General features: G+C 42.0%; 1 protein-coding gene across 1 annotated transcript in view; it reads left to right on the top strand.

Moving 5' to 3' along the window:
- The window catches only part of LOC139155207 (SLAM family member 9-like), a gene marked incomplete at its 5' end in the record, with an annotated part of 34,399 nt that extends 11,436 nt beyond the window's left edge, over positions 1 to 22,963 (top strand). Inside the window, 6 exon segments of the mRNA XM_070730295.1 lie at positions 4,268 to 4,369; positions 5,435 to 5,470; positions 11,918 to 11,970; positions 17,095 to 17,193; positions 20,494 to 20,595; positions 21,771 to 22,963. Coding sequence (XP_070586396.1) covers positions 4,268 to 4,369; positions 5,435 to 5,470; positions 11,918 to 11,970; positions 17,095 to 17,193; positions 20,494 to 20,595; positions 21,771 to 21,869 — 491 coding nt within the window.
- Between the last annotated feature and the right edge of the window lie 153 nt (positions 22,964 to 23,116).

Below are 23,116 nucleotides of genomic sequence, written 5' to 3'. Positions count from 1 at the left end.
ACATTAAGTAGTATATATAGGGATAGTAAGTAAAAAAGAAGAGGAGTGGATGAGAGGGAGAGAATATATAGGATATATGAGAAAAGGAAAGGTAATTGGACAGGGGACGTTAGGCACATCAGTGCACTTATGTACGCCCTTTACTGGCCTCTTAGGAACCTGGAGAGGTCAATCGTGGAGAGTCCAAGGGAGAAATGTTGGGGGTTGGGAGTAGACACTATAGAGTCCGGTAATGAGTTCCACGCGTCGACGACTCGATTGTTAAAGTCATATTTTTTACAGTCAAGTTTGGAGCGGTTAATATTAAGTTTGAATCTGTTGCATGCTCTTGTGTTGTTGCGGTTGAAGGTGAAGTAGTCGTTGACCGGAAGGACATGGCAGCATATGATCTTGTGGGCAATACTTAAATCGTGTTTTAGGCGCCGCAGTTCTAAGCTTTCAAGACCTAGGATAGTTAGTCTGTTTTCGTAGGGTCTTCTGTCTCGAGTGGAGGAGTGAAGGGCTCTTCTGGTGAAATATCTTTGGACGTTTTCGAGAGTGTTGATGTCTGAAATGTGACAGATGAGCTGTATTCGAGGATGGGTCTGGCATAAGTTTTGTAGGCTCTAGTCAGTAGTGTGAGATTGCCAGAGCAGAAGCTACGTAGGATATATTACGTAGGATATATTAAATCGGGGGCTTGTCCAGTCGGCCATTGCTATAGAACCAGTCTGAACCGTCAGGAACCCAACTCTGATTCGCACATGACTATAGCTGCTTACCTGACACCCAGAGAGGAGGCCGGAAGGCAGGGAAGCATCGATAAACCACTCCGCGTAATATTAAGGAGCGTTCAAAGGCCTGTTTTCACAGATGGTTGAAGGTGTCAATTTAGCTCTCTATCAAAATGTTTTGCATTTGTGAGCTCAAACGTTTTCCTTTCGTTAGTTGGTTGGGCTAGAACAGTGCTCCCCAAACTACGGCCCGTAGGCCATTTATCCGGCCCGCCAGTGAGTGACAAGAGCACAGGGAAAAGAGAGAGAGAAAGAAAGAAAAGGGAAAGAGAGGGAGGGAAGGAGAAGTGGAGAGGAAGGAAGGAGGGAAGGAAGGAAGGAGAAATGGAGGGAACAAGGAAGGAAGGAAGGAAGGAAGGAAGGAAGGAAGGAAGGAAGGAAGGAAGGAAGGAAGGAAGGAAGGAAGGAAGGAAGAATGAAATGAATGGAGGGACAGAGGAAGGAAGGACTGTTTTTGGGGGAGGTAATTTTTTTAAATTTTTCTCTCAACATACATTCAAACAACACAGTGTACCATCTAATTTTCCATGAATAAAAATGTGGTATTTTGTTAGTAACTAATATCAGTCATCAAAAAAGTTGCAAAAGTTTTTTTTTCTAATTTTGTCATCATTTTCTTTTAATTAAATTCCCTCCTTAATGTTCCTTCAAAAAGTGCAACACCAATTATATTTCTAAGGTATTAACCCCGTATGCCATAGTGCTTCCTTCTTTCTTTATACATTTTTCCATAAGCCAAGAAAACCTTGTATAGCCAATCAAATGTTAACGAAAGAAAATTAAAAACAAAACATAAACATATATGAATTTCAGACTTCTTTCCCCCCCCCCCTCTAAATAGTACGTTCCCATTTTGTTTTTTACTTTAAAACAAGGTATGTGCAGTGTGCATAGGAATTTGTTCATAGTTTTTTTAATAGTCTGGCCCTCCCACTGTCCGAGGGACAGTGAACTGGCCCCCTGTGTAAAAAGTTTGGGGACCCCTGGGCTAGAAGATCTCTATGGCCCCTCCAGCCTTATTATTCTATCTTGCTATGAAGTGACCCAACAGTCTTAATTGTGTATTTAAAAACCTTGATGGTGCAAGTTTTAATGGTTGTGCAGCTTATCTGCAAATGTGTTCCTGTGCAGAAATGATTTGGCACTTTTTAGAGGCAGGGTGAGGTTTTGTTGCGGTGTTGAGAAACGGCTGTGGTGAGACACGTTAAGTTGAGAAATAACTTAATTTTTATTTTGGCTTCCTGATGGGAGACGCTATCCATGCCGTATATCTTAGCGATGAGCTTTGTATATTAAATTTGGCTATTATTAAATTCATAAGGCTGCCCATCTTGCCAAAGTAAATGGTTGGAATCACATCAAACTATGCATTGCAGTTAGCAAGATAGAGAGAGAGAGAGAAAGAGAGAGAGAGAGAGAGAGATGAGAGAGGAAGGAAGAGAGTGTGAGAGAGGAAGAAAGCAAGATAGAGAAAGAGAGAGAAAGAAAGAAAGAAAGAGAGAGAGAGAGATGAAAGAGGAAGGAAGAGAGTTAGAGAGAGGAAGAAAGAGAGAGAGAGAAGAGTGGAAGGAAGAGAGAGAGAGAAATGATAGAAAAAAGGGGAGAGAAAAAAAGAGAAATGAGAAAATGATTGAGGCAGAGAATGACAGGAAAGAGAGAGAAACAGAGAGAGAAGTGACTCTTGATTTAAAACACTTAAATAATAACAGAGAAAAAAACCCAGCCCTCACCTGTTTTTATTAATAGTTTTGCTGGTTGTTTTAGTTTTAATAGTAATGGATTTTGGGTTTTTTAAATTATTAATTTCTTTTAATAAAACAGAAGGGATTTGTTTATTTATTTACTTACTTACTTACTTACTTACTTACTTACTTACTTACTTACTTACTTACTTACTTACTTATTTATTTATACTTCTATGCCACCCAGTCCCAAAGGGACTGTCGCTCAGATACTATACTTTTCCACCCACACTGAAAAAAACATTAGAGGGAACATTGTCCACCATGGCCTGAAAACCAGTTCTATTCCCACCGTAGGCATGACAGTTGGCTAAACGGGCCCGTCACTCAAAGATGACTTTGAGTCCCATGAAAAGGGATGAAAGCTAATAGGGCGACTTTGGGAGACAGTCAGAGCATTAGATACATTCACCACCTTGAGTTATTTATAAGAATAATACAGGGTGCGTTCCAAAAGTTATTTTTTTAAAAAGTAATTTATTGAACAGATTTGCACAAAAATTCTTCAAAGTTCTGTCCTTGGGCCTCTACACATTTTTTCCAGTGACTCTGCTATGACCAGTACGTCCCTGGAAGGCGTCTTCGGGGATCTCTCGCAAGGTCTTCATCAGGGATGATTGGATCTCTTCTATGGATGAAAAATAGGTTCCTTTCAGGGCCTGCTGGGGCGACATCAGAACTATAGGGGGCAGCGTTGCCACCTGGTGTTTGGCCAGGAACTCGCGTACTCGTAGCACGTTGTGGCAAGGCGCGTTTTTCATCCATAGAAGAGATCCAGTCAGCCGTGACGAAGACCTTGCGAGACGTCCTTGAAGACGCCTTCCAGGGCATGTACCGGTCACGGCAGAGTTGCTGGAAAAAATGTGTAGAGGCCCAAGGACAGGACTTTGAAGAATTTTAAGTGTTTGTGCAAATCTGTTCAATAAATTTACTTTTTTTTAAAAAATTGTAAAGGCAGGTTAAGAAAATTTCAAATGAATACACAATTAATAACTGCAATCTCTACTGGCAGACCACGAGGTACAAGGAAATTATATTATCTTGAAACTATAAATAAAAGGCTGAAAGATATTCAACTCTCAATGGCTTGTTAGGGGTTTGTCAACATCTATTCAACAGGAAACCCCAAAAAAAGCAGTAGATTTCTTGAGCGGGAACTTTTAATTAGATTTTTATGCCGCCCCGAGTCTACGGCGAGGGGCAGCATACAAATCTAATTAATAAAATAAATTAATTAATAAATATTTAGCTGGAAATGATGGTTAAAAGGAGATTTTTTCAGCCTCTGGGATAATATTCCTGCTTCAACTACATTGCAGAGTTAGTAAAAGTTCCGTAGTTATGTTTCTTCAGCTCATGTTCCAGATGTGCAGGTATAGGTTCTCCTTCCATGGGCAGAGGGTTGGACTAGATACCAGGGTAGGCAAAGTTGGCTCTTCTATGAGTTGTGGACTCCAACTCCCAGAATCCCTGAGCCAATCATGCTAGCTCATGGATTCTGGCAGTTGAGGTCCACATGTCATAGAAGAGCCAATTTGGCCGACCCCTTGGCTAGAAGACCTCCAAGGTCCCTTCCAAGCCTTCTCTCCGATGTTCTATGAAAGGACAGCATAATCCTGAGAGGTTATTTTTTTCACCACTGTCCCTCAGAACTGCAAGTGGTCACTAATCGAGGACCACCTGTATAAGGAAGAGATCTCTGCAGGGTTTCTCATGTTTGACCAGGGTTGACCTCTGTTCTTTTTTTTGCAGAAAAGGAGCCGCCTACAAGTAAATGGTGGATCGGGCTCGTGGTTGTACTTATCGGTCTACCTGTCGGTGGTGGCACTGTCCTTTATGTGCGGAAGAGGAGAGGTACAAGATTTTTCTCTCAGCTGCACACCCGTTTGCAAAATGACCCCCTCCAGTGACCAGGTTCCCCACTCCTGCCCTCTTTCCTTCTCCCTCTATCCCAAAAGAGGAAAAAAGCTGAACCAGAAAGCCACCTGTGGGTCACCAGGTGGTGGGAAAGCCCTCACCCCCATCCCAGGGCACCCTCTACTTCTCCGCGGAGGTTCCAAGGGGTCGGAGGGCCAACCACTTTAATCTGAGCTCTCCCATACATCCTTCTGGCCTCCAAGCCATCCTCTAAGAGACGTGGTGGCGTAGTGGTTAGAGTGCAGTACTGCAGGCTACTTCTGCTGACTGCCGGCTTGCAGTTCAACGCTCACCGGGTTCAAGGTTGACTCAGCTTTCCGTCCTTCCAAGATCAAATAAAATGGAGGAGCCAGATTGTTGGGGGTAATGTGCTAGCTCAACGTTAGGCAAAGTTGGCTCTTCTATGACTTGTGGACTTCAACTCCCAGAATCCCTGGGCCAATCATGCTAGCTCAGGAATTCTGGGAGTTGAAGTCCACATGCCATAGAAAAGCCTCAGATCATAGAATCGTAGGGTTGGAAGGGACTGTGGAGGTCTTCTAGTCTAGGAGTAGGCCAAGTTGGCTCTTCTATGACTTGTGGACTTCAACTCCCAGAATCCCTGAGCCAACCATGCTAGCTCAGGAATTCTGGGAGTTGAAGTCCACATGTCATAGAAGAGCCATCTTGGCCCACCCCTGTGCTACCTCTATAAACTGCTTTGAGAGGGCTGTAAAAAAACAACCTGCCTCCCTTTGAGGACCTGTAGACTGAGTCAAAAAGAGGGCAGGGAAAATATTGACTGACCCCTCACATCCTGGACATAAATTGTTTCAACTCCGACCCTCAAAACATCAGAGCCCTGCACACCAAGACAACTAGACACAAGAACAGTTTTTTCCCCTGAACGCCATCACTCTGCTAAACCGATAATTCCCTCGACACTGTCTGCAACAAGAGAGCCGTTGTGACTCTCCAACCACCCACTTCCTGCTTTTCACTTGGTTTCTCTTCTTTCCACAGCTGCCAAGCGAGGACGGAGTATTATCACACAGTCAGGTAAGGTCCCCTCCCCCCCACCCACAAACTACAAACACCTGCCCCATAAAGACAGGAAGCTTCGCTACACAGCCACACCCGCACAAAAAGACCACAACAATGGAACCGCCGTAGCAAAGGGCACGAGAATTGATGCAAACACCTCTCCAAGGAGATGTTTAGAAGATCCATTGCCAGTGCGATACACACATTGCTAATTTTCAGGGGGGGGTCCCACCTTGAGGGTGGTAAGAACATCCTGGCAGCATTGATGATGTGAAGAGTGACCACGTGGGACCCCAGAAAGAATGCAGAGGAGAGCAGCAGAGAGGATTAGGGGACTGGAGGCTAAAAGAATAGAGTAGCAACATTGGAAGGGACCTTGGAGGTCATTTAGCCCAACCCCCTGCTTAGGCAGGAAACCCTGCACCACTTCAGACAAAGGGTCATCCAACATCTTCTTTAAAACTTCCAGGGTTGGGGCATTCACAACTTCTGGAGGCAAGGAGTTCCACTGGTTAATTGTTCCAACCGTCAGGAAATTTATTCTTAGTTCTAAGTTGCTTCTCTCCTTGTTTAGTTTCCACCCGTTGCTTCTTGTCGTACCCTCAGGTGCTTTGGAGAATAGCTTGACTCCTTCTTCTTTGGGGCAAACCCTGAGATACTGGAAGGCTGCTATCCTGTCTCCCCTGGTCCTTCTTTTCATTAAACTGGACATAACCCAGTTCCTGCAACCGTTCTTCCTAGGTTTGAGCCTCCAGTCCCCTAAAATCATCTTTGTCACTCTTCTCTGCACTTTTCCAGAGTCTCAACATTCTTTTTTTTGCATCGTGGTGACCAAAATTGAAAGTGTGGCCTTACTAAGCCCTTACAAAGTGGTATTAACACTACACATGATCTCGATTCTCTCCCTCTGTTGATGCAGCCTAGAACTGTGTTGGCGTTTTTGGGCAGCTGCTGGACACGGCCGGCTCCTATATAAATGGTTGTCCACTAGGACTCCAAGGTCCCTCTCACAGTTACTACTGTTGAGCAAGGTGCCACATATACTATCCCTGTGCATTTAATCATAATTATTATTATTACTATTTATTGGATTTGTATGCCGCCCCTCTCCGCAGACTCGGGCGGCTAACAACAATGATAAAAAACAACAGGTAACAATCCAATTTAATAAAACAACTAAAAACCCCTATTATAAAAACCAAACATACACACAAACATACCATGCATAACTTGTAATGGCCTAGGGGAAGGAATATCCCAACTCCCCCATGCCCGGCGACAAAGGTGGGTCTTGAGTAATTTGCGAAAGACAAGGAGGGTGGGGGCCGTTCTAATCCCTAGGGGGAGTTGATTCCAGAGGGCCAGGGCCGCCACAGAGAAGGCTCTTCCCCTGGGGCCCGCCAAACGACATTGTTTGATCGACGGGACCCGGAGAAGGCCGACTCTGTGGGACCTTATCGGCCGCTGGGATTCGTGCGGTAGAAGGCGGTGCCGGATGTATTCTGGCCCAATGCCATGTAGGGCTTTAAAGGTCATGGCCAACACTTTGAATTGTGACCGGAAACCGATCGGCAGCCAGTGCAGGCCGCGGAGTGTTGCAGAAACGTGGGCGAATCTTGGAAGCCCCACGATGGCTCTCGCGGCCGCATTCTGCACGATCTGAAGTTTCCGAACACTTTTCAAAGGTATAATAATAAAAACGGTTGAGTATTCATTATTCAAACATGTGAAGACTGGTTGCAGGAATTGGGTCTGTCTATTCTGGCGAGGAGAAGGAAGGACTAATAATAATTAATAATAATAATTTATTAGATTTGTATGCTGCCCCTCTCCGTAGACTCGGGGCGGCTCACAACGGTATTAACGAGCCCTGTGCAAATATACAGAGTTCTTTCACTGTTGAACCATGGATAATCGTCCAAGCTTTTAATGACAAAGTTTTAATCGCAGGCAAAACGAAAAAAACAATTGGGTGTTTTTTCTCTCTCCCAATTATTTGGCAGGTGATGCTACAAGTTCTTGAATGGGACACGTGGGACTTTCTTCAAACCCTTCCTTCTTCCCTCCATCCCTCCTTTCACCAGGACTGGGAATTTGGGACAAGCATCCGGTTGCCCCCAAAGAAATAACAACAACAACTAGACAAATTGGGGGGCCTGGCGTGGAGCTCCATTTTTGCTACCTCACTGCATTCCCCACATCTGGGCAGTAGCCCACCCCTGAGTATCTACTATATTGAAGTGTATGTGCACACACGCACAAGCACAGCTCTTCTAAAACTATACACATTCAACCTCATTTACTGCGATAGGAAAAACAGACCCAGAGCCCAGAAAAAAAGGGAAAAAAATCAAATTTTTGCTACTGGTACTGTGTACCTGACCAAAATTTTGCTACTGCTACTACATACCTGACCATACCCGTAGGAGTCCACCACGCCCAGCCTTAAGCTTTTAGTATCAATTTCTCGGCACAGATTCAGGAAGTAGTTAGCTCCTATTGACTGACTGAGTTGCTATGCTTATTCATTGGCTGACCTGGTTACCACTGGCTCTCCTAGCTCATGAGTATCTTAATATTTGACCTTGGAGGGCCAGGATGGGTGTGGCCAGGGTGGGTGTGGCCAGCTCAACGTCACTCATTGAGGCTCCCGAGCTCCATTTTGGCTGCGACAGCCTCCTGCCAGTGAAAATGGAGTTGGGAGTGTCATGTGTGGCCCTTGCGAGCTCTACTTTCGGCTGCGATGATTCGGTTTTTGCTGGTAGAAATACGGCCGGCCGGTTCTCCGCTGTTTCCAAGGTGGCCCCAAAGGCCAGATCTAAGCACTCCTTGACTTTGACATCCCTGATGTAAGGAGATGCCTTACGGCAAAATAAAAAACTAGCGAAACAAAGGCATGTGAAATGTTGGCATGGGTTTGTGTACGTGTGTGTCTTGGCCTGTCATTTGATTAGATAATATCGCTGCATGCTATACAATCCAATGTCATCTTGTTTGATTCAATAACCAAGACAAATACAGTGGTGCCTCTACCTACGAACTTTTCTAGATAAGAACCGGATGTTCAAGACTTCTTTTTGCCTCTTCTCAAGAACCATTTTCCACTTACAACCCCCAGCCTCTGAAACTGTAACCGGAAAAGGCAGGGAGAAGCCTCTGTGGGGCCTCTCTAGGAATGTCCTGGGAGGAAACAGGGCCGGAAAAGGCGGGGAGAAGTCTCCGTGGGGCCTATCTAGGAATGTCCTGGGAGGAAACAGGGCCGGAAAAGGCAGAGAGAAGCCTCCGTGGGGCCTCTCTAGGAATGTCCTGGGAGGAAACAGGGCTGGAAAAGGCAAGGAGAAGCCTCCGTGGGGCCTCTCTAGGAATGTCCTGGGAGTGGAAAAGGCAGGGAGAAGTCTCCATGGGGCCTCTCTAGGAATGTCCTGGGAGGAAACAGAGTGGAAAAGGCAGGGAGAAGTCTCCGTGGGGCCTCTCTAGGAATGTCCTGGGAGTGGAAAAGGCAGGGAGAAGCCTCCATGGGGCCTCTCTAGGAATGTCCTGGGAGGAAACAGAGTGGAAAAGGCAGGGAGAAGCCTCCGTGGGGCCTCTCTAGGAATGTCCTGGGAGTGGAAAAGGCAGGGAGAAGTCTCCATGGGGCCTCTCTAGGAATGTCCTGGGAGGAAACAGAGTGGAAAAGGCAGGGAGAAGTCTCCGTGGGGCCTCTCTAGGAATGTCCTGGGAGTGGAAAAGGCAGGGAGAAGCCTCCGTGGGGCCTCTCTAGGAATGTCCTGGGAGGAAACAAGGCTGGAAAAGGCAGGGAGAAGCCTCCGTGGGGCCTCTTTAGGAATCTCCTGGGAGGAAGCAGGGCCTCCACCCTCCCTGTGGTTTCCCCAATCAAATGCCTTATTTGCTTTTACATTGATTCCTATGGGGAAAAATTGCTTCTTCTTACAAACGTTTCTACTTAACAACCTGGTCACAGAACGAATGAAGTTCGTAAGTAGAGGGACTGCTGTATTCTGAGTGTGACTTCATTTTGTGGGTTGATGTTGTGGGTGTTCCATCCCTGGAGGTTTTTAAGAAGAGGCTGGACAGTCCCTTGTCTGAAAACGGTTGAGGGTCTCCAGTTTTTGAGCAGGGGGCTTGGATAAAAGACCTCCACGGTCCCTTCCAACTCTATTCTGATTCTGCCACATGGTCTTCTGATGAAAACTCACACCGTCCGAATGCTTTTCTAGAGAGTTTGTACATATTTTGCTTTTGCAATTTGGGCTTTGGGGAAAACAAGAATCCAGACCGAGGGACACACAACGTCTTCTCTGGAAGCACCACCCACAAGCACAACCTGGGTGGCCACTGGGAAGGAGGAGGCGAACGGCCGGTCTCCCGAAAGACGTAGAAATTAAGTTGGAGGAGTAAAGATAATATAATCATGGGTTTTTAACTGTTTTTAGTATTGGATTATTATCATATGCTGTTTTATTATTGCTGTTAGCCGCCCCGAGTCTCCAGAGAGGGGCAGCATACAAATCAAATCAAATCAAATCAAATCAGTAAGTAAGTAAGTAAGTAAGTAAGTAAGTAAGTAAGTAAGTAAGTAGATAGATAGATGATAGATAGATAGATGATAGATAGATAGATAGATAGATAGATAGATAGATAGATAGATAGATAGATAGATAGATAGAAATAGATAGATAGAAATAGATAGGTAGGTAGGTAGGTAGGTAGGTAAGTAGATAGGTAGGTAAGTAGGTAAGTAAGTAAGTAGATAGGTGGGTAGGTAGGTAGGTAGGTAGGTAGGTAGGTAGGTAAGTAAGTAAGTAGACAGACAGACAGACAGACAGACAGACAGATAGATAGATAGAAATAGATAGATAGATAGATAGATAGATAGATAGATAGATAGATAGATAGATAGATAGATAGATAGATAGATAGATAGATAGATAGATAGATAGAGGTAGGTAGGTAGGTAAGTAAGTAGATAGATAGATAGATAGATAGATAGAGGTAGGTAGGTAGGTAAGTAAGTAAGTAGATAGATAGATAGATAGATAGATAGATAGATAGATAGATAGATAGATAGATAGATAGATAGATAGATAGATAGATAGATAGAGATAGATAGTTGATAGATAGATAAATAAATAAATAAATAAATAAATAAATAAATAAATAAATAAATAAATAAATAAATAAATAAATAAATAAATAAATAAATAAATAAATAAATAAATAAATAAATAAATAGCTAGCCTTGATGGAACGGAGGAGAAAACAGTCTCTTAGAAAATATATTTACAGTGTTCCCTCAATTTTCGCGGGTTCGAACTTCGCGAATAGCCTACACCACGGTTTTTCAAAAAATATTAATTAAAAAATACTTCGCGGTTTTTTCCCCTATACCACGGGTTTTTCCCGCCTGATCATGTCATACATCATCACCGAACTAATATTTTTTCCAAATAAATAATAATAATAATTGTTAATAAATAATTATCTTTATAAATATCGGGATCACTAAGTGTCTTATTCAATGGTGAGTCCCAGTAATAATGGTGAGTCAATGGTTGTTAAGGGAAGGGGAAATGGTAATTTAGGGGTTTAAGGTGTTACGGGATGGTTTGTGATGCTGTCCATAGCCAAAAATGGTGTATTTACTTCCGCATCTCTACTTCGCGAAAATTCGACTTTCGCGGGTGGTCTCGGAACGCATCACCGCGGAAATCGAGGGGACACTGTACTGTCAAAAAGACAGGGGGGGAAAATTGCATTTTGGGGGCGTTGTAAAGCATTTTCGGTTTGAACGGAAAGCTACCGCTCCATTTATCGCTGGAACATGTTTACGTGTGTAAATGTGAGAAACACTTTTGGGTTTAAAATAATGTGTTGGGTTTTCTGCTGATCGCTTGGCAAGACTTGGTCAACCACATGTGCAGGGGAAATGTTTAGTTTTATTTGCGATCCACAGAATCGGGCAGAATTTGTAACTGTGTGGATTGTTTTGTTTGGCTGTGTCGTTTTGTACAAACCGGGGTTTCGTTCTTTGTGACTAAATGGAGTATTTTTACCCTTGTTGTAAATGTCTTTTTGGGGGCGGCTTGTTTCCTTTGTGCTAACGTGAAATAATAAAAACAAAATCTCCTTGATTCAACTTGCACGACTAACTGACTGACTTAATGAAGTTTGCACACAATAATTAACGCTTATTAAACGCACCCTGCCTCCGCTTCTGTCTTTGACGTTTAAACCGAGCCCTTTAATTAAATTAATTGCCTGCTTCAGTGAATAATCAACACGATAATTAACGTCGGCAGCGTTTGGGAGAGGAACTCTTTAGAGAAATAAAAGCCCAGGCCAGAGGGAAAAGACTGCTTAATTTTATTTCTCGCTTCGAAAAGAATCGGCAGTTGTCCGTCCAAACAGACCTCGAGTTCCACCACGGTCCCTCTGGATAACGGTCCGAATTTTTCTTTGCAGAAATTGAAAATCCAGCTAGGAGCGATTCCACCTTAATAAGGAACCAGCCGAAGGTAAGTCCCCAAGAATGTGAAAAATTAGAAATGCAGAAAGAACAATGGCTGCCAACCTGCCTTCCATTGAGGACCGGTAGACTGAGTCAAAAAGAGGGCAGAGAAAATATTGACCGACCCCTAGCATCCTGGACATAAGCTGTTTCAACTCCTAGCCTCAAAATGATAGGTTTTTTTAATATCATTTTTAAAAAATATAACAATGATATTATAGAGCACTGCACACCAAGATAACTAGACACAAGGACAGGGTTTTTTTCCCGAATGCCATCACTCTGCTAAAATAAATAATTTCCTCAAACTATTCACTAACGCTATGTGACTATTACTATTAGTCTTCTCATCGTCCCTATCATCCATCTCTTCCCACTTATGTCTGTAAGACTGTAACTTGTTGCTTGTGTCCTTACAATTTATATTAATATTTGATTGTTTCCTGATTGCTTATTCGAACCCTACGACAATTGTTGTGTTGTACTTCATAAAAATGTATATTTTTCTTTTATGTCCATTGAGAGCATCTGCACCAAAGACAAATTCCTTGTGTGTCCAGTCACACTTGGCCAATAAAGAATTCTATTCTATTCTATTCTACTCTATTCTATTCTAGACAAATGTATATTTTATTTTATGTCCCCTGAGAGCATCTGCACCAAAGACAAATTCCTTGTGTGTCCAATCACACTTGGCCAATAAAGAATTCTATTCTATTCTATTCTATTTTCTATTCAATTCTGTTTTCCATTCTATTCTATTTTCTATGGCATTCAGGGGGAAAAACTGCTCTTGTGTCCAGTTGTCTTGGTGTAGCGTCATTTTGAGCATGGGAGTTGAAACAATTTGTGTCCAGGATGCCAGGGGTCAGTCAATATTTTCAGCGCCCTCTTTTTGACTCAGTCTACAGGTCCTCAATGGAAGGCAGGTTGGAAGCCATTGTTTTGTTCTGCAGTTCTGATTCTCCTCTGAAGTCCATGTCGGTCTTGTTGGGTTGCAGAACCGAACCCGACACTTATAGAGGTGCAGATGACAGACTCAGTGGTTCCTCTGTAGAACTGGATCAGCAGCTCCTGGGGCAGTTTGAGCTCATATTGTCCGTGCCTTGGATTTTTCTTTCTTGTGTTGATTTGAGGTCTTCTCAAAGCAGGATTTTATTTTGCACAAAGCTCCTTAGATCAAAAGGCCAGAAATGGTTTGGGGGGAATCAGAATTGAGGTGACGATAACACCCACTTGCTATGCGTTGGGTTTTTTAAAAAGTTTGAACCGTGTTCAATTTTATGACGCATATTCTACGGTAAATTTTCCTTCAAAGGAAAGAAATAAGTGCTAAACTTCAAATAATTTGGTAGGAAATGACACTTCTTTAAGAGAAAAAAAAGGTGTCAGATATTGATCTTACCGCAAATATACAATTAAAAACGAATCTCGCTAAAATTACTCACAGTTTCTTTGTTTTAAATTTTCTGGAAGGACAGTCGAGTTCGAATTAAATTTGAAGTAAAGCTGCTTACCGGTCCAGCGTTGAAATATATTATTTATTTATTTATTTTGTCCAATACACAATGAGGGATTTAGTGGGTATATGTCTATATACACATGGTAAAATACACGATGAAGGTTATAGAGGAGAGACTCATAGTAAAATATATCTAAGAAAGAAGAGAAGAGAAGATAAAGGAATAGAACATATCAATTAAAGAATAGAAGAAGAGATAGAGGAATAGAAGGAAGGTAGAGGAGATATTTATTTTATTTATTTATTTTGTCCAATGCACAATGAGGGTTTTAGCGGGTATACACATAGTAAAATACATGATGAAGGTTATAGAGGAGATACACATAGTGTTGGTGTGACATGGGCATATTTGGGGAAGCCCATGATTGCTCTCGCAGCTGCATTCTGCACGATCTGAAGTTTCCGAACACTCTTCAAATGTAGCCCCATGTAGAGAGCATTACAGTAGTCGAGCCTCGAGGTGAAGATAATAGCATTTTGTGCGGCTTTTAAGGTAAAGTAAAATAAAGTTTAATAAGGTTAAAAAAATTAAAAAGTGAAAGCGAAAATGAAAGAAAAACAAGGTAAGATAAAATAAAATTTTAAAAAATGAACAAAAAGTTTAAAAGTCAATTAAACAAAAAGGTAAACACTTAAGCAAAAAGTAAGCTATCACAATAAAATGATTTACCTTGTATACAGAGGGACCTTGGGCTGAATGACGTCGACATATTCACTGTAACCAGAGTCCGAAGAAACAAGTGACCGTCTCTCCCCATAGCATCTACCCCCATTTTTGTTCAGAATTGCTGAAAACCTGACAGATCATTATACTGCTCAAAAATAAATAAATAAATGACACATCCTGGATCTGAATGAATGAAATATTCTCCTTGAATATTTTGTTCTGTACAAAGTTGAATGTGTTAGTTGGGGGAATGATCAAAGGCGACATGAGAAAATATTATTTGACTGAAAGAGTAGTAGATCCTTGGAACAAACTTCCAGCAGACGTGGTTGGTCAATCCACAGGAACTGAATTTAAACATGCCTGGGATAAACATAGATCCATCGTAAGATAAAATACATGAAACAGTATAAGGGCAGACTAGATGGACCATGAGGTCTTTTTCTGCTGTCAGTCTTCTATGTTTCTATGCACGACAGCCGGTGAAATTGACGGCCAATCACTGTCGCTTTCCAAGTGGACAGTTGGATTTCACAGAAGTTTCATTGACTTGGAGTTATATTGTGTTGTTGAAGTGTTCCCTTTATTTATTTATTTTTTTAGCAGTGCTGTTAATGCCTGGAACTTACTACCTGGCTCTGTAGTAGTGGACAGTTTGATTTCACAGAAGTTTGATTGACTTGGAGTCTCCGGAGAGGGGCGGCATACAAATCCAATAAATAAATAAATATTGTGGTTGTTGAAACATAGAAACCTAGAAGACTGACGGCAGAAAAAGACCTCATGGTCCATCTCATCCTGCCCTTATACTATTTCCTGTATTTTTATCTTAGGATGGATCTGTGTTTATCCCAGGCATGGAAGTTTGTTCCAAGCATCTACTACTCTTTCAGTGAAATAATATTTTCTCATGTTAGAAACATAGAAGGCTGACGGCAGAAAAAGACCTCATGGTCCATCTCGTCTGCCCTTATACTATTTCCTGTATTTCATCTTAGGATGGATCTATGTTTATCCCAGGCAGGTTTAAATTCAGTGACTGTGGATTGACCAACCACGTCTGCTGGGAGTTTGTTCCAAGCATCTACTACTCTTTCAGTCAAATCATATTTTCTCACGTTGCTTTTGATCTTTCCCCCCAACTCACTTCAGATTGTGTCCCCTTGTTCTTGGGTTCACTTTCCTATGAAAAACACTTAAACCCTCCTGGACCTTATTTAACCCTTTAACATATTTAAATGTTTCGATCATGTCCCCCCTTTCCCTTCTGTCCTCCAGACTATACAGATTGAGTTCATGAAGTCTTTCCTGATACGTTTTATGCTTAAGACCTTCCACCCTTTTTGTAGCCCGTCTTTGGACCCGTTCAATTTTGTCAATATCTTTTTGTAGGTGAGGTCTCCAGAACTGGACACAGTGTTGTTCCAAATGTGGTCTCACCAGCGCTCTATATAAGGGGATCCCAATCTCCCTCTTCCTGCTTGTGATACCTCTAGCTATGCAGCCAAGCATCCTACTTGCTTTCCCTACCGCCTGACCACACTGTTCACCCATTTGGAGACTGTCAGAAATCACTACCCCTAAATCCTTCTGAAGTTTTTGCTAACCCAGAACTGCCAATACAATACTCAGATTGAGGATTCCTTTTCTCCATTATTTGACATTTGGAAACATTCAACTGCAGTTTCCATTGCTTTGACCACTTATCTAGTAAAGCTAAATACTTTGCCATATTACAGACCCCTCCAGGAATATCAACCCTATTGCACACTTTATTTATTTATTTATTTTATTTATTATTTAGATTTGTATGCCGCCCCTCTCCGCAGACTTTAGAGTCATTGAAGTGTTTCCTTTATTTTTTTGAGCAGTACAAATTCATCCTCAATTCAGATGCTTGTTTGTTCCAAGCCTCTACTGTTCTTTCAGTCAAATCATATTTTCTCACGTGGCTTCTGATCTTTCCCCCAACTGACCCTCAGATTGTGTCCCCTTGTTCTTGGGTTCACTTTCCTATTGAAAACACTTAAACCCTCCTGGACCTTATTGAACCCTTGAGCATATTTAAATGTTTTGATCATTTGAGTTATATGCTGGGACTCAGGGCGGTTCGATAAACAGTAAATAGATTTATTCCATTTTATTTACATAACCACTACTTATATACACTGCTCCAAAATATAACGGGAACCCTCCAAGAACCCGTCCGAGATCTGAATGAATGAAATATTCTCCTTGAAAACATTTGTTCTGTACAAAGTTGAATGTGTACGACAGCAGGTGAAATTGACTGTCAATCAGTGTCAAGTGACACATCCTAGATCTGAATGAATGGAATATTCTCCTTGAATACTTTTGTTCTGTCCAAAGTTGAATGTGTCCGACAGCAGGTGAAATTGACTGTCAATCAGTGTCAAGTGACACATCCTAGATCTGAATGAATGAAATATTCACTTTTGTTGTGTCCAAAGTTGAATGTGTCCGACAGCAGGTGAAATTGACTGTCAATCAATGTCAAATAACACATCCTAGACCTCAATGAATGAAATATTCTCCTTGAATACTTTTGTTCTGTCCAAAGTTGAATGTGTCCGACAGCAGGTGAAATTGACTGTCAATCAGTGTCAAATGACACATCCTAGACCTCAATGAATGAAATATTCACCTTTGTTCTGTCCAAAGTTGAATGTGTCCGACAGCAGGTGAAATTGACTGTCAATCAGTGTCAAATGACACATCCTAGACCTCAATGAATGAAATATTCTCCTTGAATACTTTTGTTGTGTCCAAAGTTGAACGTGCCCGACAGCAGGTGAAATTGACGGTCCACCAGTGTTGTTTCCTAAGTGGACGGTTTGATTTCAAAGACGTTTGATTGACTTGGAGTGAGCAGCGTATAAATCCTTAACTTTCTCTCTCTTTTTTAAAAAAAAAACTCCTAGGAAACCAGGAGACAGACCAATCCACCGGCGAGGAGAGCGGGAAAGACCAACCAGGAAACGCCCCACACCATTTACTCCGCGGTGCAGCATCCCAAGCCGGTGAGAAATATTTATTCTTTGCTTAGGTGTCAAATTTACATTGAAAGATATGAACAACGTTAAAAACCACAACGTAACAGCTCCATCTCCATTCAGGGTCCCCCAGGAGACGCACCAACCACGCTGTGTTTTTAGGGCCTTTCTGAAAAGAAACAGGGCGAACTGTAGCTATAGGAGGAGGGTGGTTCCCTAGACAAGGGGCCAACACCGAGAAGGCCATTGGGGATACTCCTATCAGATGTACATTCCTAATTGACGGGGACCCGTAACACGCGCTGACTTCCCATCGTGGTGGGGTGGATGGGCGTAACGGAGGAGAGGTGGACTTCCACTCCTTTCTTTTCATAGCAGCCTTTTTGAACATGGGTCTTGGAATCCCAGCCATATGGGTCTGGCAGTGATTTTTCGTCCATTGTGTTCATATTTTTTTTTAAATAAACTTTATTGATTTTTTCATAAAAAAGACAAACATTTAAACATGTAGTAGGGGGTTGCAATTACCCCTCTCTTCTTAGAAGTTAATTTTTGATACAGAAAAAGAATATATTCTTAATTCATTACATCGACATATTAATCTAGATGAAAAGAAGAATTTTGTTTTCTACATTCTAATAAACGTAAGATTAAGTTAATAAAAAAAAGAAAAAATTCTAAAAAATCCGTCCATTGGGTTCAAAGAGGACCTTGACATCTAGAATAGAATAGAATAGAATAGAATAGAATTCTTTATTGGCCAAGTGTGACTGGACACACAAGGAATTTGTCTTTGGTGCAGATGCTCTCAGTGGACATAAAAGAAAATGATACATTTGTATAGAATAGAATAGAATAGAATAGAATAGAATAGAATTCTTTATTGGCCAAGTGTGACTGGACACACAAGGAATTTGTCTTGGGTGCAGATGTTCTCAGTGGACATAAAAGAAAATATAGATTTGTCTAGAAAGTCCACTTTCACCCTCTTTTCTATTATCACATGTCTATTTTCTTCCTATGCATTTATGTATTGGACAAATGAATAAATAAATAAAATATATAAGGGTGAAAGTGAACTTAGAGGAGAGGATATATGAAAGGAAGAAAATATATATGATAAGTGAGAGAAAGGAGAGACAACTGGACAGGGGACGAAAGGCACACCAGTGCACTTATGGACGCCCCTTACTGACCCCTTAGGAACCTGGAGAGGTCAATCGTGGAGAGTCTAAGGGAGAAATGTTGGGGGTCAGGGGTTGACACAATTGAGTCCGGCAATGAGTTCCACGCTTCGACAACTCGATTGTTGAAATCATATTTTTTTACAGTCAAGTTTGTAGCGGTTCGTATTAAGTTTGAATCTGTTGCGTGCTCTTGTGTTGTTGCGGTTGAAGCTGAAGTCGTCGTTGACCGGTAGAACGTTGCAGCATAGGATCTTATTTTATTTATTTATTTATTCATTTGTCTAATATACAATACATATGGAAGAGAATAGACATGAAGTAATATATATATATAAAGATAATATGTAAAAATAGAGGAGAAGATATATGAAAGGAAGAAAATATATATATATGATATATGAGAGAAAGGAAAGACAATTGGATAGGGGACAGAAGGCACACTAGTGCACTTATGGATGGCTCTTACTGACCTCTTAGGAACCTGGAGAGGTCAATCGTGGAGAGTCTAAAGGAGAAATGTTGGGGGTTAGGGGTTGACACAATGGAGTCCGGTAATGAGTTCCACGCTTCGATAACTCGATGGTTGAAATCATATTTTTTCCGGTTTTGGAAAGGAGTGTGCAAATCTTAAGAGTCCAATTTCCTGCAGGTGTGCTAAAAACACACCATGCAAATTTTATATTTTTCGAAAAGGATGTGAGCATGGTAGCTCAGGGGGAACAGTATTTAATTTTATTTTATTTTTATTTATTTTGTCCAATACACAATGAGGGTTTTAGTGGGTATATATCTATATACACATAATAAAATACACGATGAAGGTTATAGAGGAGATACTCTTAGTAAAATATATCTAAGAAATAATAAAAAAGAAGATATAGGAATAGAACATATCAATGAAAGAATAGAAGAAGAGAGAGAGGAATAGAAGGAAGGTATAGGAGATATTTATTTATTTTATTTATTTATTTTGTCCAATGCACAATGAGGGTTTTAGTGGGTATACACATAGTAAAATACATGATGAAGGTTACAGAGGAGATACTCATAGTAAAATATATCTAAGAAATAATAGAAGAGAAGATAGAGGAATAGAACGTATCAATGAAAGAATAGAAGAAGAGATAGAGGAATAGAAGAAAGGGATAGGAGATATAGGAGAGCAATAGGACAGGGGACGGAAGGCTCTCTAGACTTTCTTTGGAGTTTTAATTATGTATTGATTGATTGATTGATTTTGTCCAATACACAATGAGGGTTTTAATGGGTATATATCTATATACACATAGTAAAATACATGATGAAGGTTACAGAGGAGAGACTCATAGTAAAATATATCTAAGAAATAATAGAAAAGAAGATAGAGGAATAGAACATATCAATGAAAGAATAGAAGAAGAGATAGAGGAATAGAAGAAAGGGATAGGAGATATAGGAGAGCAATAGGACAGGGGACGGAAGGCACTCTAGTCTAGTGCACTTGTACTCGCTCCTTACTGACCTCTTAGGAATCTGGAGAGGTCAACCGTAGATAATCTAAGGGTCAAGTGTTGGGGGTTTGGGGAGGACACTACGGAGTCCAGTAATGAGTTCCACGCTTCGACAACTCGGTGACTGAAGTCATATTTTTTTACAGTCAAGTTTGGAGCGGTGAATATGAAGTTTAAATCTGTCGTGTGCTCTTGTGTTGTTGTGGTTGAAGCTGAAGTAACATAACTCACAAATATCTTTTGTCCACAAAATTAATAAAGCTAACCAAACTAAGTTGTCACAATGCACATTCCTGCTAGCCTGCAGGTACTACCCACCCCTTTATTTTCTTATCTCATCTAAAATCTTTACTATAATACCGATCTATCCATGCCTATAGCAAAGCACTACTTTATTCTTAAACTACTATATTTTATGGATATAAGGCGATGTAAATATGAATATTGAACATGAAATAATTATCTATAGGTCAATGTTTGAAATGAATATGCAACAATCTATATATATGCTACTGTATAAAAAGACTGCTTGCTCCATACCCCTCCTATCTTTCTTTTTCTATCCCCATTCTTAATAAATTAATAAAGTCTATTTTTTTTTAAAAAGAAATGGTTGAGAAACGTTGGGCTGACCTCTTCCTCTTTTGCAGAATCCTTTACAAACGGACGATGAGAAGGTCCGGAAAGGACGACGGGGCCACCAAAACCAGGAAGAGAGGACCGTCTATTCGGAGATCACCAAGCCTCCGGAGGCACGTAGCTTTTGACGCCTCAATGTCCCAGTATGATACATTTCACCCCCAGGGAACCTAGTTCCTGGGATCCATTCAATCCATTGAGCTCAATTCACGCATCCTACTATAGCTAGTAGCACAATGTATACAATAATAATAATAATAATAATAATAATAATAATAATAATAATAACAACAACAACAGAGTTGGAAGGGACCTTGGAGGTCTTCTAGTCCAACCCCCTGCTTAGGCAGGAAACCCTACTTCAGACAGATGGTGATCCAACATCTGCTTAAAAAGTGTAGGGGCCTTCACAAACTTCTGGAGGCAAGCTGTTCCACTGGTCAACCGTTCCATGGACATGTGCAACTCCCTGAATTCCTGAACTAACATGGTTGGCTCAGGAATTCTGGGAGTTGAAGCCCACAAGCTATAGAAGAGCCAACTTTGCCTACCCCTGGGCTAGAAGACCTCTAAAGTCCCTTCAAACCTGTTTCGACAATAGATACAATAAAACACAAATCCAGTATTGACTATATTAAAAAACCCATTATTATTTTTTTAAAAATAGCAATTCTAAACAATCCTACCGATCTCATATGTTGAGTCAGGAAAGGTAAGGGGGGAAAATCAATCCCCCCAGGCTTGGCGGTATAGATGGGCTTTCAACATCTTACGGAAGGCAAGGAGGGTGGGGGCAATTCGAATCTCAGGGGGGAGTTGGTTCCAGAGGGCCGGGGCCGCCACAGAGAAGGCTCTTCCCCAAGGTCCCACCAGAGAAGGCTCTTCCCCAAGGTCCCACCAGACAACATTGTTTTGTTGATGGGACCCAGAGAAGGCCCACTCTGTGGGACCTAACCGGCCGCTGGGATTCGTGCGGCAGAAGGCGGTCCTGGAGATATTCTGGTCTGATGCCATGTAGGGCTTTATAGGTCATTACCAACACTTTGAATTGTGACCATGGAGTGTTGACGAGACATGAGCGTACCTAGGGAGGCCCATGATAGCTCACCGCGGCCGCATTCTGCACAATCTGAAGTTTCCGAACACTTTTCGAAGACAGCCCCATGTAGAAGACCTGCACGGTCCCTGTTATGCTGTATTCCTGCACATCCTCGCCTTCATAATCCCTCGTTTTTCCTGGTAGACCCCCGTTCTCCAAATAACCGCTTCCTTCTCTTCTCCTTGGCAGAGCGAAGACCCCAGCATCAAGACCATCTATGAAACAGTGCAAACCCCCCCTGTCCATTGCCGCCCTGCGTCGCCTCGAGTAGGGCGGCATAGAAATTGAATTGATAAATCAATAAATACTCTGGCCTGTGAGACCTTGTTTAAAATCACACACCTTCTGCCAAGCTAGCCAGAGATGCCGTCCCACCCTGTCGGAGCTGGAGGAATGCCGGACCCCCGTCTTCCGAAGGCAGCCTGCAGAAGACCCACACACACGCAGAAGACAAGTCATGGGTCATTCCAGGGTCACCACCAACTTTCACTCCTGGACTTGCAACCGACCAGCAGCTTGTCCTTTTGACTCGGGGAGGAGGATGGGACAACTTGCAATGGCAACCAGAAGCCTTTGTAGTTGGTAGCGGATCCCTCTCAAGAAGAGGTCGATGTGGTGAGGAGTCAGTGGACCTGGTGTCGGACATTGAGGAGGCTGGCATGGACTCTGTGCCAGAGGCAGAGTTTCAACCAGGGCCTTTGGAACCTCCAGCACTGCACATCAGTGATAAGGAAGAAGAGGAGGTTATTCTCAATGCACAGGCACGCAGAGCTGCTCAAAGGCAGGAATGGCTACTCAGGAGGAGGTCTCCTCGGGAGTAAGGCTTGAGACTAACTGGTCATTCCCCTAGCCTACTTAAGGGACGGCGGCAGCAAAAACACTGCAGGAAATGTTTGTTCGTTCAGGTGCCTCCGTGGTCCGAAATGGTCTGCTCAACTTATCTGTTTTGGCTTTTGTCCTGTGAATTGCTTCGAGGCATTTTGTTCAATTCCGTCATCAGTGGGTTCTGGACTGCACCAGTAGTAACCCACCACTGGAGAAGACTGTTTTAACTTGTGTTTGTGTGTGTTGTTGACTACTAAGCAAGATCATTAGTAGCCGTTAATTGAGTAAACATAGGTTTGAACAAATTGCGTGTGTGCTACCTTCTTTTCTGGTCCATCGCTGGGGCAAAACAAGGACAACTCGCCACAGGGCAATTCAACAAATACAAAGTTGAATCAATTTCGATGGAAGCACAACCGATAACCATAAAAATAGTCAATCCAGAAGAAGGGTGTCATTAAACGACAAAGAACAGTCAACACAGAAAAAAAAGAGTTACAAGAATTTCGACAAAAACCCGCTCACCAATAATAAAAGTAACTGAACAAAACAATAAATAGAGTGTTGAATTGTCCCGCGGTGACTGGTGGCAAGTTGTTCTAGAATTCTCAAGAAGGGATGGGTAGGGGGGCAGAGAATTATAATTCCTTTATTTTTTGTTTCGTAATTTTAAATGATGCACAAATGGCATCGGGCCAGGGTATCTGCGG

This window comes from Erythrolamprus reginae (genome assembly GCF_031021105.1).
Source record: "Erythrolamprus reginae isolate rEryReg1 chromosome 13 unlocalized genomic scaffold, rEryReg1.hap1 SUPER_13_unloc_9, whole genome shotgun sequence".
NCBI lineage: Eukaryota > Metazoa > Chordata > Lepidosauria > Squamata > Dipsadidae > Erythrolamprus > Erythrolamprus reginae.
Note: the sequence above shows the minus strand (reverse complement) of the source record. Positions and strands in the feature narration are given on the sequence as shown.